Source organism: Lynx canadensis, chromosome C1 (assembly GCF_007474595.2).
Source record: "Lynx canadensis isolate LIC74 chromosome C1, mLynCan4.pri.v2, whole genome shotgun sequence".
Lineage (NCBI taxonomy): Eukaryota > Metazoa > Chordata > Mammalia > Carnivora > Felidae > Lynx > Lynx canadensis.
Genome location: NC_044310.1, coordinates 30,089,031 through 30,104,252, shown reverse-complemented (window position 1 = coordinate 30,104,252; position 15,222 = coordinate 30,089,031). Strand labels below are relative to the sequence as shown.

Below are 15,222 nucleotides of genomic sequence, written 5' to 3'. Positions count from 1 at the left end.
TGCAATGAGTTATCTTCAAAGAGATCATTCTTCTTTTTTTTTTTCAACGTTTATTTATTTTTGGGACAGAGAGAGACAGAGCATGAACGGGGGAGGGGCAGAGAGAGAGGGAGACACAGAATTGGAAACAGGCTCCAGGCTCTGAGCCATCAGCCCAGAGCCCGACGCGGGGCTCGGACTCACGGACCGCGAGATCGTGACCTGGCTGAAGTCGGACGCTTAACCGACTGCGCCACCCAGGCGCCCCAAGAGATCATTCTTCTATAAAGAGGAGTTGACAGTAGGATTCCAGCTGAGTCAAGGCTTGGTTTCTCCCTTATACTTCCTTGGTTATCACTTCTTCTCCTTCTTCTTTTTTTAAAGTAATCTCTATCAGCCAACGTGGGCTTGAACTCACTACCGCAAAATCAAGAGTCACATGCTCTACCAACCGAGCCAGCCAGGTGCCCCATCACTCCTTATCCTTAATGTGGCCTTCAAGGCCCAGCAGGATGTGGATCCTGCCTCCCATCATTCACTAATCTTCCTTTTGCTCATTGCAGTCCAACCAAACTAGCTTCCTTTCAGTTCTTGAATACATTGTACTTGGCATAGTCTCCTCCTCCTTCCATGCCTCTGTGCGTTAACTCCTATATACCCTTTGCTTCTCAGTTTAAGGTGACACTTTTTCAAACTAATCTTTTCTGACATCCTAGACAAGATTGGGTCTGGCTGTTATATATTCTTGTGTAACTTTTCCTTTATCCATACCATAGTTAGTAACTACATGCTTGTTTTTATGATGATCTGTGTAATGTCTGTCTCTCCCATGAGACTGTAAGTTTCAAGAGAACAGGGAGGTTTACCATTATGTTGCCTGGTACATAGCAGTCCTTTATAAATATCTGTTGAATGAGAAGAATGAATTAACTCATACTGACCTTTAAGTCACTCTGGTTCTTCTGCAAAGCGGAGAGATCCTGCTGGGTGGCTCTACCTTGGTGGCCTGCCAATGTGCTTTCTGCCTGTCCTAGCCAGTTGCAAAGATCGTCCAGTTTCTGGTAACAGGTATTTTGTTGTTTCTGCAGGGTCTAATTAAAATGCAAAGGGGCCGAGAGATAATTAATAATTCTCATTTTTACAAATAGAAGATAACTCCCTGAAATATGGAACAGGAATGTTATATCTTAAGGATGGAAAAGTTGGTGAGAGACTAGAACAGGAAAAAGCACAGAAGTCATATTCTGAAAGCTCCCCTCATTTGGACAGTCTGTTGATCCAGGTCAATAGTTTGCATAATTTCAGGTGAGAATGCTCCCAGGTTTTGGTTGGGAGTTCCTTTGCCAGACTGCTGTTATCTGGATTATCCCTGGAAATGGAGAACAGACAGCCCAGATGCTTCAAATTCATATTCATATCATGGTGATAATAGTAAATTAGTGGTTTTAATCAATTCCTCCACCAGAACTGGAAGATATGCTACATACAAAGTTAAAATATGGAAAATTAAAAGGACTGGATTAGGAAGAAAAAAAATCAAGGAACTGGATAATTCATAAGCTAACTGAGCTTCTTAATAATTGAGCTGACTTTATAAATTAAATGTCTCACAGATGTAGACACCCATTAAATGGAATGATTACATGCCAGGCATGAGGGGCTTGGCTATTTTGAGAAGGAAACTGCCCAAGAATAGCAACTTTCTCAGTCCTTTAGGTATCTACACTGATATCAAAGAGAAAAGCCAGGCCCTGGGGGAGGGAGGGAATATGTTTCTGTGCCTGATCCTTTCTCCAGATCTCATCTTGGCTGCATGACACTGAAGCACCTAATTGAGCCATTGAGCATGATGTGTTCTCCTGACCATCCTTCTGGAACCATTTTCCACCAGTTTCTACCTTCTGATGGTGTTTTAGCCACCTGCACTTACAAACAGGTGCCCAAATTGGCCCTCTCTCCCCCTCTTTAGGACAAATAGAAGGGCTCTGGAAGAGAACTCCTAAGAGCTCTTCAGCTGTAAAACGGGATCTTCATGGGTTAGGATGGGTGCAGACTGAATCTGAAAAAAGCAAAGCAAACAAGTTAACACACGGACATACACATGCATTCAGGGCAAATATAGAGAGAAGCAGAGCATTTCTGACAATAACAAGGTTAATAAACATTGTGGAATCAATTATGTGCTCAGAGAGAATGTTCACATGCAGTTCTACCACCTGCTGCAGCTCTGCGGTCTACCCTGGATCCGGGCTATATCTTAAAGTGGCTCAGACCAATACTATTGCGTTAATTATCCACAAACTACACCATGCTATATAAGTTCCCAAGTGAGGATGTGGCAAATTTTCAGATTTGGAAAGTAACCTAAAGGGTTTCATTAGTATTTTATTTCAATTTCAATGCAATTGGAGCAGGTAAGCAGTAATGGGGGACATATGGAACTGACTAACCTAATTTCCTCTAGGCCTAACTCAAAAGCTCAATTCGACTTTGCACGATATTTAATAAAGGCGACCCTGAGACAGATTGCTGGTGATAATGACATTCTAATAGCATCTTGCTGAATTCCAACTTTTCAAACAGCAAAAATGGCATAAGCATCATTTTTGGTATTTTTAGGTTATGATGTCACCATTAATGCAATTATGTTGAGTTCTGCAAGAGGGTTATGTGTGGTAGGATGGTTTGTTTTCAAAATGTAACATCCTTGATTCTACACACTGTTTTCCATAATTGAATGAGCACTAGGCATTACAGTGTGAAGAAAGGTGCTAGAAAATAATAATTATTTTTAAAGTGCTAAAAAGTTAATATGATTCTGATAAAAATTTCTTTGTCAGCTGTTTGAAGGTGGTCAAGGAATATTACTGTCAATCATTTGAAAAGCCCCAGAATAAAACTCATTTCAAAACCATTCTTCTCAAGAGCTCAGAGTACCTAAATGTTCCTAATGGCCCTCAAAAGACTCCTGGGGGAGAAAGGAGGAGAAACTAGGGCTGGAGATTGAACTTCCATTTGAAAGTCAGAAACAATGAGGCACAGTGAGGGTAGAGTCTCACTAAAAAGAAAATACTTGCACATGCATACACAGGTAAACACATGTATTCTCTCACACGCACATAAAACCAAAAACATGGCAAGAAAAACAGCCAGAATAGCTGCCTCCTAGACCAGAACCAAACTGGCCTGGAGGATGTGAAATTTCAAAATTGGCAAACGCAGGCTCCTAGAATTATGACGGATGGAGTCTGGCCAGAAATCTCAAAGACAGAGGATACCCCAAAAGACAAAGTGAGCCCAGCCGCTGGTTCAGTCTGACCTTGACCTGGACTGCCTGCTCCATTTGTTGAAAACGGCCCTGCAAGGCATCCATCTGAGCTGTGGCCTGCTCCGCAAGGTCTTGGAAGGACCTCTGCAGTTCATTCAGAAGCCTCAGCATCTGTCGGTTCTGCTGAGGGGATAAGTCCTGGGCATGCTCCGAGATAAAGAACTGAATATCAAAAGCAAGAGCATCCAGCTGAGATTTCCTGTCAGCCATGGGCTGCTTCAAATCCTAAGAAAGGAAATGAAAGAAATAAAATAAATAAAAATAAAACTTCTAATTCTCTATCAAAGTAGAATCTGTTGGTTTTAATCAGAGTCAACATTAAAGAGAGGTTAATTTAATAATCAATACTGATAATTTCTAGGGCCAAACCAGCATAGGAAATCTCTCTCACTTCTGCTCTCTCCAAACTCCTCATATCTTACAATTAGGTTTCCTTTACTGGACTTTGATTTCCAAATGCAGTAAGCTTTTAATTATTCATGTTAATATAATTATACTACTGTTCATCCTGGGTATCTACAGACAACATTTTTTTTTTAATGTTTGGAGAATATATCATGAATTTCCGGTCTGAGATAGATCTAATTGTATTTTCTTAGATTCAAACATCTATTTGTATTTGTCCAGCAGTGAGTTACTGGGAGACCAGAAGTGAGAAAGTACTCAATTTGTCTGTGGTTCACTAAACCATGATTTTGACAGTAAATGATGTTGCTTATACATTTTAAAAAGTGTAAAAGACTACAGCGAGACCTTCTTATATAACAGTTCCATTCCTTCCTTAAAGCACTAAAACCTGCCTAAACACTAGCATTTATCTGTTTTCAGGCAATTAAAAGCATGCAAAATTTCCACAAACAGTTAGTGATCATCAGCCGTGTAATACTGCAATAAAGACAATGAAGATATCTACATCGCTATCACTTTGAAATTGAGTGTAGTCAGCAGTCCTGCAGAGCAGGTGGAAAGGACTTCTGGGTTATTTATTATTAAGCTAAGGATCTTTCTTCACCTGTGACAAACGGATTTGGGAAACTGCCATTAGGAAAACAAGACTTAGACCATGTTTGTCTTCCCATAAAGGCATGCATTTAAGTTATAACTAGGGGAGGAAGCCAGTGCATGAGACGCTCTGTGTTTTTATACCATATACTATGTCACAGGATTTTTTTTTTCACTTTTTTTTTTTTAATACTCCTGTTAGTGAAAAGAGCAAGTCTGCAACTCACTCCCCTAATGATATATTTGGATAAAAGGGTATAAACAAAGATGGCAGGTCAATTCTTGCAAGACAAAAAGGGATGGGGTTGGAAACAAGAAGCCTGACCATGGATAAACTCTTAGGACTGGGGAAAAGGAACAAAAGGAGGGGATATCTTTAGTTCTGCTCTGACTTTAGAAATAATTTAAGGAGTGTGCTATCCATAGTAGAGGGAGGGTAAACCACTGTGAGTAATATCTGATATTATCTTGAGTATAACCAAAACAAAGAACAATGTTGGGAGGAAAAAAAACCAAAACACCTCAGTTCTTGTATATCTCAGTCTTTACCTTTCTCTCACTGAGCTATAAAAAGAATCAGTTAATTTAAAGCTTAACAAGAAGAAAAGCATCAGTCTAGATCAGGGGTTGGCAATCAACAGCCCCCAGGCTAAATATGTCTGCCATCCGTTTTTGTAAATAAAGTTTATTGTAACACATCCATGACCATTCATTTACGTACTGTCTACAGCTGCTTTCGTGTTTCAACAGCAAAAGTGAATGGCTGCTACAGAAAAGGTCCATTTGTATAAGACCAGCAAGGCCTACAATATTTATTATCTGGCCCTTTGTTTGCCAAGCCATGCTCTCAACCATGGATCAACAATTCTCCTGAAATTAGTGTGTGTAAAATTAGAAACAAGGGATGGGTACTAGATGCTCAGTTATCAAGACAAGATGAAGTTGATAATCACAGACCATTCTGTAGACTCTCCCTCACAGAATAGCTGAAAGGAGAAATAACCATAATGACTGAGGTTCCAAGGGTATGAGAACCTAAAAGACTAAACACAGCAGACTTTATTTCTAAAATGGAAAACCAGTCTTTTGAAGATAGATAGATACTCATTTGCCTGGCAGGAAAATAAAATTGACGCAATTCAAAGGACAACTAAAACATGCTTGAGAATGGGTGGACAGTCTACCTCATACCGCTGGAGACAGTGATTCAGGCTGTCTGCATTGGTGTCATCGTTATATTCTTTGCTGTTCAGAATAAGATTGGTATTGCCAACCCAGTCTCTCAGATCTTCAAGTCTGCCGTCTAGCTGTTCACGCTGACTTAACACTTTAGTCTAAGAAATAAATGTCAAATTAGACTATAAAAATCTTTGAGCCATCCCAGACGTTGTGAGCCTTTGTGAATAAAAACAAGAAGCTACCTTCTGGACTTCCATAGCACTCTGGAGGTGGAATAGTCTGGAACTCCAGGTGTCACTCACAGAGCTGAGGGACTTTTGGAGATTCTTGGCATCCTTCTCTAGAGCCTTCAACAGTTGAGCAGGAACTTCTTGAGGCTGGCTGATGATAATCTGATTTACACGGTCTAGTTGCTGATGCACCAAGGTGGACAGATCCTTTAGCTCACTGTCTAATACCTGAGGGGATAAAGTGAGTTACCTCCGAAATTAAGGCTAGAACTCTTACTATTTAGGAATCAACTGTGGACATAGTTTTCTGTCACTTATGCCTGCACATGCTTTACAGCTTAGAAAAAGGTTTTATGTACATTCATTTGTTTGATTCCCACAATCACTAATTCTTGAGGTAGGCAGAGCAGATATTATTATCCCATATTTAGAGAAGAGATGCCTCAGCACTTGAAAATGTTATTTTTGTATTTTACTTTATTTTATTTTAGTCCAAGATCACCCAGATGATAAGCAATGGACTCAGGACTTGGATTCAGGTTTCCTGACTCAGTGTAGTACACCTTCTGCTACAAGATGATGCCTCTTCAAGAGTGTCATTAGCCTTCTATAAGGTGACACAAAATAAGTCTAATGAGGGGCACCCGGGTGGCTCAGTCAGTTAAGCACCGACTTCGGCTCAGGTCATGATCTCAGTTTGTGAGTTTGAGCCCCGCGTCAGGCTCTGTGCTGACAGCTCAGAGCCTGAAGCCTGCTTCAGATCTGTTTCCCTCTCTCTCCCTGTCCTTTCCCCTGCTCCTGCTCTGTTTCTCTCTCAAAAATAAACATTAAAAAAAAAAAATATATATATATATATATGACAAATGAAAGAAGGACTCTTCCATTCCAAATTCCAAGGGGGCAGAACCAAAAAATATAAAATATCCCAACCCAGCCTTCCCACTCAGCCAGTCTACAATATTCTGATCCTCAGCAAAAAAGCCAGAAATAAGCTGTGGAAAAGCTTGGTGGTTCTGGGCACTGTCCTCACCTGCTCTCCAGCCATCCAATGCAAGACCATACTCTGGATATTGAGAGAACTGCTCAGCTTCTACAGTCTGTCCTTGTTGTGACTCCAATCCTATGGCAAGTCTTAACCTCCAGGTTTCCCCATCTCAAAACTGTCTAATTATGTCCTCAGGAATCTCATGCCACCAGTTATTACTTCTCTCCTCTAATGAGTTCTCCTTTTCTATTGGTTCTTTCTCTTGGCCCCCAAATCCACTCAAAACATTCCTCTCTCAGCGTACCCCCTCCAGCTAGTGCCCTACCTCTCTCCTCACCTGCACTACCAAACTTCTGGAAAGAACGATTTACATTAATTGCTCCCACCTTCCAACCTCCCATTTGTTCTCATGGCAACCTTGTTTATATCCTGCGATCTTACTAACACTGTTCTTATCAAGGTCATCAATGACTCTCTGGCACTAAATCTCCCTTTCAGTCCTCACTGTACTTAGTCCCCCTCCTGTATTTCCTCCTTCCGTAACTCCTCCCTCGAGTCTCTTCTGCTTTGGTTTCTGGGAGACCAGTGTTTCCTGGTGTTCTCCAGAGATCTCCAGTTCTACTTTTTCAATCTTTTTTTTTTTTTTTTTGTCCTTTAAATGGTTAGTATTTTTGAACATGTTTTTCCTCCTGAAGAGTCTCTATTTTCCCAAGCTGGTGGGCCTGGAGGAAGTCTCTGGGAACCCACCTTGGCCTGACACAGCAGATCCTGTAGCTCTGCCAGGTTTAGGTCCAGAGGTTGAATCTGTTTGGTCCTCATTTCAATGTCTCGTAATAGAGACAGATAAGATACCAGCTTCTCATCATGTTCTAGGCAGAGTTGCCGGTTGAATACATTCTGTGGAACCAAAAAGAAAACTCACTCAGATCTGACATCCTCCTTTAAATATGCTTTTCAAAGTAGTTTGGGTCTTACCAATAGACAAAATAGAATTTTTACTACACATAGGGTGGGATGAAATAAAACATGTTGCCTTCAACTGTCAGACAGAAGAGTGATTTTATTAATTTCTTTGGGGAGGAGAGACTCATAGTTACCAATATAGCATCGTTTTAGTGAAACTTCCAAAAGCTATTCTGACTTCAGATAGCATTGCTCCAATATTTCATATTAGTTCCAATGTTGGTTTCTAAATTAAAACCCTTACGATTTTCGGAAAGACATGCTGCCTATTTTCGAACAGCTGTATAACAAACAGATGATGATAAATTAAGTTATACCTTAGAGAATCATCTAGTCCCTGAAGCTGTATGGATGCACACAATTATACATATGTAAACTCAATATCCAGTCAAGAGTTTTAGCATTAAATTAGTTATATCTAAAATACACACACACACACACACACACACACACACACACACACACACACACACACAGGGGTGCCTGGGCGGTTCAACTGCTTAAGCATCCAACTCTTGGTTTCAGCTCTGGACATTATCTCACGGTTCGTGGATTCAAGCCTTGCATTGGGCTCTGGGCTGATGGCACGGAGCCTGCTTGGGATTCTCTGTCTCTCCCTCTCTCTGCCCCTCCCCTGCTCACTTGCTCTCTCTCCCAAAATAAAGAAATAAACTTTTTTTTAAATAAAATAAAATAAAATAAAATAAAATAAAATAAAATAAAATAAAATAAAATACGTATATACAAACACACCATTGGCAAACTTACTTTAGTTGCTCGGAAGGGCTCTGGGTTTACACCTTCATGTCCCTTTCCCCCAGGTGTAGTCGTGAAAGCAGTCTGTTCACCGCCAGGGCTTTCTCTGAGCTCTTCTTGTGGGGTCCTCTCATCCATCTTCATTGTAGGGTATATGAGCGGCACTGGATTTTCTTCACTGGTCTCTGCAATAATGGGACTAATGGCGGCATCTTGTTGCCCTGTCCTCTCTTTTTGAGACACATCTTTGAAGAGTTTCTCTGGAAGAAGGGACACTAAGACTCTGGGATTGCCCTGAGTCACTATGCCCTCAAAAGATGCTGCCTCTACATCTGTAACTGTAGGGCTGGACATTTCTAGAAATTTCTCTCCAGTTATTTCCTGAGTTGTTACTATTTTAGATGCAAGAATTCCACAGATTTCATTATCACTTTTGCTGTCTTGATGATAAAAGTCCTTTTCGTCTGAGACTTCCAGATAGCTGACTTCTTTTGGGTCTACTCTAGAAACTGTACTTTCTTCCAGTTTAAGAGTTCTTGTTGAGTCAGAAGGTACTTCTTGGTATGATCTTTCTTTATATCCATTAGATGAGCGAATCAGATCTTTGGTTTCTTTGGTTTTAAAAGTAACACAGGAATCTTGGTAATCATTGGTCTCTGGTCTGATGGTTCCCTGGAGAGGCTTGTTTGTTTCAGAAATTTGGGATCTGCCTGCAACTTGGGTCTTTCCAACTAATTCCTGATAGTGTAATCCTTTAGGTCCTGGGGTCATAGAAGAGAATGGTTCACTCTGGGCCCCACAAGTAATTTGAGAAAAATTTTCTTCTGCTTTTAAAGTTAGGCAGAGGTTTAAATTTTTTACTTCTCCTTCACTGACTTGATTGGGTTTGAAGAATGTTAAAGCATCCTGATTTACAGAAATTCCTTTGGGTATCATTGGGGAAGAGTTTTCATCTTTACAAATAATAGAAAATTCCAGCTCTCTACCAGCTTCTTTTTCACTAATGGCTATTTCCACAGGTGGATTCTCTACGGTGGATCCCTGGTCAGCTGTAACAATGGTTTCTTGATTCAACTTTTCTTTGGAAAGAACTGGTTTGTGTGTTTCAACACTTTCTTCTAGATTCATCTCCCTCTCCTTCCTCTTACTTTTCTCTCTGGTATTCATTGATTTCTGCATAACCTGCTCACTCAGCAATCTGCCTGAAGTTTCATAATCTGATTCCTGTACTTCTGAAATAATTCTTTCTTGGTTTTCCCTTATCTCTTTAGAATCTGGACCTGACGTAGACCATTTCATATGGGAAGTAATTTCTATTTGGGCTCCTACTGTTTCCTGCTCTTCATTTGTGTTTTTTTCCACGTCATTACTAGCCACCTCTTTGAATTTAAAATCATGAGCTTCTGAGCGAGAGAGTGTCACTGAACCTTGGCCCAACAATGTACCTTTATGATCGCCAGGACTTATGATACCGACAGATTCTTCAGCATCTGGAGAAACTCTCTTTTTATCTTGATCCTTGCACTCCATTTCCTGTAATGAAATTTCCATGCTCTTTTTGGCCTGCCCCCCATCAGAAACTCTTGTTTGAACCTTTCCTTGTACAGTCTGACTTGCAATCTGAAATAATTTCTCACTTGCTCCTTTACCACAACTCATTCCAGCAGTCTGATTACATACAACTAACATTTCCTTTCTTAGAAATTCCTTCTCTATTTCACATACTTCAATCCCATCTTGCTTTTCAATCTGAGCCCCGTGATTGCAGGACTCTAAAGGATCTACCTGGATCATAGCTGTCAGTTCAGGACTGATCAATCTTTTCTCAACAGCTTCCTTTAAAGTCACTCTCTGATCATTAAATATGTCAACAATTCCTCCATTTAATACCTGATGAGATGCAATAATTTTAACCATGTTTTCATCCACTAATTTCTGTTCTAAGGCTGATGCCAATGTCAGTCTTTTTCCTGTGGCAGTATCTATGATCCCCCCAGTATTTGCTTGAGCTTCCAAAATCTTCAGTGTAGATACAAAGTCCACTTTTCCAAGCTGAGTTGCTTGAGACAATGTAAGCACTTTGTCGCTTGCTCCATCTTTAATGTCTGAGAAGGGAATTACTTCTAGATATCTCTGTCCAGATTCAATATCAATCTTACATTTCTTTACTAATTCTGAATAGGGAACAATTCTGTAATTCTCAGGATCTACAATCCCATGCATCATTCCTGAAGACAATATTGCTTCATTAGTTAACAGTCCTTCTTTTTCAGCTTCTGCCAAGGTCAATCTCTGGCCAGAAATGTGATCTACAAAGCTTCCAGGCAAAGCCTGAATTTCTTGGATTTCTCTTTTCAAGTCTGGGTTAACAAGTTCTAATTTTATGGCTTCAGAAAGGGAAATAGTTTCCTTGGTTTCAGGATGAAAAAAGCGATGGAGGCTTAAGTTCTCAACTTTTGTGAGTTGCTTGGCTAAATCTTCATCAATGATGCCATGTTCAAAGGCATTATCAACAGAAAGTCTCATCCCAGATGTATGGTGAATGATACCTCCATCCGCCACCTGCTTGGTCAGCAACTGAACAGCCTCCTCTCTCTCCAGAAGTCCTCTGTCAATGGACTGCATGACTGTTAACGGAGCTTTGCTCTCAGGGTCTAGAATTCCTGTTGTTTCCATTTGTAAGCTAATAAATCTCTCCCTGACTGTTTTCTCAGCATCTCTGCCTTTGGAAGCTTTCTCCAGATTTATAAGCTCTGTCTCATCAGCACTGTCCACCAAGCCAAGATTTGAGGCCAAAGTTACTGAAACTTTTTTGCTTCGTTTCAGGTCAACAATGCCACCAGTCACCACCTGCCCCTCTAAAATTCTCAAGGCTGTTTGTGTGTCAAGAAGTCCCATTGCAACTGCTTCCCTCACAGAGCAGAGTGTGTGGCTACGGGGGTCTAAGACTCCACTTATAGCTTTGTCCGCCCTGAGGACATTATGTAATAGTTTCTCATCCATCAGACCTTCATCGATGACTTCTTCAGTAGTCAAAGACTCGCAGGTCTGAGAGTCAAAGAAGCCGCGAAACATATTCAGCTTTCCCATTAGTTTGACGGCAGTGTGGCTGGGCACAATACCTTGGGCTATTGCTTCATTTAATAAGAGCTTCTGACCTGTTTGTCCGTGAATGATACCACCATCTAGTAATTGTGCAGATAACGTATTTAAGGTAGCTTCTGGGAGCAATTCTGAAGGATGACTGCATGGCAGGGAGGTTTCATGACCATGATCTTCTGCATCTGTTTTTTCTAATGTCATCGTACTACTGCCTGCAATGTTGTGTCCTTCTGGATTATGTTTATGGTCATCCCTACCCAAAAATGTTTTATTTAAGGTTTTCTGTTTATCTAGAGTATGAATATTCATGTCATCTTCAGACGTTAGCTCTGATTCTAAGTCTAGAGTTTTCTTTATCTGAAATTGTGGCTTTTCGCTTTGGGGTTTTAGGAGTAGCCTCCCAGTTTCACCTGGAATTTCAGTTTCAAGTGTGTTTGTTTGTCCTGTCTGACACAGAAAGGAAGCCTTTCTGGAATTCTGCCATTCTTCCTTCGGTGTCTCAACAGAGAAAGGCTCTTTGCCTACTGCCAAGGTCACGGCTTCAGCTTCCTCAGTGGGTACTGTAAGGAGAAATCCCCTGCTAACCTTTTCTCTGGTAGACATTCCTGTTAGTTCTTCCTTTTTGGTACCTAGCAATTGTCCTTTTAACTCTGATTGGACTTTATCTAGGACCATCAAAGAATCAACATTTGAATTTCTCACTTTTTGTTCCCCCACAAACAGCTCCCTTTCAGAATTCTCTACTGAGGAACCTTCAGTTTCCATTGTGGTCCTTTTGCCTTTTGCTTCATTGCAATCTGCCTGAGTGGGATAGTCTTTGTTCTGAGAAGAAATCTGGAGCTCACGTGGCTTCACACTCAGTCCATCACAGGACGTTTCTGTGGTTTTGACATTCACCAATTCTTGTAATCCCTTGGGACTTTCTAGTCTCTGATGCCCAATTTCAAACACTTCTGGAGGACTTGCTTGATATTCTCCTCTTGCTGTCAGTGTCTCTAACAGCTCGTCATCTACCAGGAGCAGCCTCTGTCCATCCTGCACATTAATATAGCTGTGAGTCATCAGCTGAAACAACAGCCTCTCACCATGGCTTACTACGCCCTCAGTTTGGTACCTGCTGTGTGGTAGACCTACTGCTCCAGGATTAATGTTCAATTTGCTTCGTTCTGAATAATCTGCTAATTGCATGTGGGGCATCACATCAGGTATGCAAATGGATTTTAAGTTATTGACAAGATCTTTGTCCAACATACCATCTTCTACTGCTTTTCTCCAGGACCAAACCTCTGTGCTTGCTGGCAGAAACAGAGCTTTAATATGTTGTCGGCCACTAAGGATTTTGTGAGCTAGTTCAGTAGACACAATACCTTGTTCCAGGGCATCTGTGATTGGGAGGATCTCTCCAGATTCAGGCCACAGCAACCCCATGAATGACCAAAGGGACTCCAGAATCACAAGAGCAATCTTAGCAGCTACTAGATCATTGCTCACTGCTTCATCTATTGTCAGCCTATGCCCAGTGATGGTGTCTATGATGCCTCCTGTCTGAAGCTGCCTTATGAGAATAGCACAGGCCATATCTTGGTCAATCAAATTATGTCTTACAGCCTCTTCTACAGTAAGTCTGTGCCCTGTTCTTGGATCTACTATGCCACCAGCAAAAAGCTGAGCTTCCAGCAGCCGGACAGTGACCTGCCTATCTATTAGGCCTTCCTGAACTGCACGAAAAACACTAACCTTCCGGCCTGATTTTAGGCTCACCATTCCCCCTGCCAGTTGTTTGACGGGGAGCAGTTTCAACCCTGATTCCTGGTGGACAATACATCTCTGCGTCAGATCTAGCAAACTGATTTTCTCAGCTGTGTTGGGGTCTATCAAATTCTTGGATGATTTCAAGTAAGACTCTAACACTGAGCGAAGCCTTGCAGAAATAAGGCCTTGGTGAAAAGCCTCCTCTAGGTTGACGCAGCCCTCGTTAGGAGGGAAACTGAAACCTCCAGTTGCCAGGTGAGCTTCCAACACTTTTAGTCCAATTCTCTCACTGATTATTTTCTTTTCGATTGCTTCCACCACGGAAGGAAGGCCTTTGCTCTCAGTAAGCCTGCTTATTAAGGACAGGGCATCCTGTAGCTCCCACAGCTGCTGGTACACCTGGGGATTAATGAGGTTTCTGGCTAGACCCTCTTCCAGAGAGAGCTTTTCACTGGTCTCAGGGGCAATGAGGCCAGACATGATAACCTGGGATTCCAGGAGCACAAGGCCTGTGTCTTGGTCAATGAGGCCCTTTTGCATGGCTTTGAAGATGGGAAATATCTCCACTGTGCCTAGGTCAATCACCCCAGCAACAGCTCTGCAGCCCTAAAAGGAAAACGAAAAAGAAAACTGAATCAGAGAAGCATGCCTGGTGAAAGCATTCCTTCAAAGAACTATAGTCTATCAAATTCTGACCACAAGAAAAACCCAGCCTGGAATGAGCCCCAATGTGTAGGAAACACTGAAGCCTGGCACCGTTAATACTAAAAAAGAGTTTTTCTAAACTGCAGAATGTTGAACGTGGCTGGAAGTTCACAGATTACTTGACAGATGCTGGCATTAAGCATATCTGAGTGACAAGCTCTACAAAGTAGCAAGCGGTGAAGGTGAAAGGTCAGCTCTAAGACTAAATCACCACAAAGGTTCTTCCAGAAATCTACCAGTTCCTCAAAAGTGAAAAGTCAACCCTATAAAACAGCTTCTCAGTGTTGTAACCTGTGCAGAAGATCCTGAAGTAGGCTGTCTCTGCCAATGAGTTCGGCAGGACCAATCCACAGGATTAGAAGAGTCAAGCAGCCCAATGGCCACATGACATGTGTGCAGCTCTGTAAACAGCCCAACGTGTACCACTCAAGCAGCTGTTCCACAGCTGGGGCAGTCTCATGCAGTGGCCACTGTAAGTATCTCCCAAGGCAATGGCTCTTGGTTAAATTAGTTCTGGGAATCAGAAGTAGCAAGTCAAGGAAGGAACAGACTGGGGACCTTTGCCTCTAACCACTAGGAACTTTTCTTCTGGTCCAGGCTAAAATGGGTAGTACAGCCTCCATGATACACCTACAATTTGTTGGGCACTTAATATATTTATTGAGCACTGATATTTACTTCTCACAACAATCCTATGAAAACAGTTATTTTAATCTTTAGTTTCCAGATGAGAAAATGAGGCACAGTGAGGTTATTAAGTAACTTGTCCAAGGTCACAAAACAAGTGAGATTCAGAGTCAAATCAAGGCCTGACTCTAAGTCTCATGCTATTAAATTGCCTCCTCTAACAGACACAGAAGAGCATGAAGGAAAGGCACAGTAGACTGCATCACACTCAGGAGTTAGGTCCTACGTCCAGTAAAGCAGGAAAATCTACACATTGCCAAAATTACCCTTCCCAAAAAGCCTAAAAATGGCTCCTTCCTGTTTGAAAGCCTTTTATCACAGAATGATCGTATTCAGAAATTAAATCATTTAACGGGCGCCTGGGTGGTTCAGTCAGTTAAGCGTCCAAGTCTTGATTTCAGCTCAGGTCATGATCTCATGGTTCATGAGATCAAACCCTGCGTCAGGCTCCACGCTCCAACGTGGAGACTGCTTGGGATACTCTCTCTGCCCCGCCCCTGCTCATGCTTGCTCTGTCTCAAAATAATTAAACTTAAAAAAATAAAAAAGATTAA

At 41.5% G+C, this 15,222-nt stretch overlaps 1 protein-coding gene across 1 annotated transcript in view; it reads right to left on the bottom strand.

Moving 5' to 3' along the window:
* The window catches only part of MACF1 (microtubule actin crosslinking factor 1), a 230,379-nt gene that overhangs the window by 107,567 nt on the left and 107,590 nt on the right, over nt 1-15,222 (bottom strand). Inside the window, 1 exon segment of the mRNA XM_032594263.1 lies at nt 921-1,070. Coding sequence (XP_032450154.1) covers nt 921-1,070 — 150 coding nt within the window.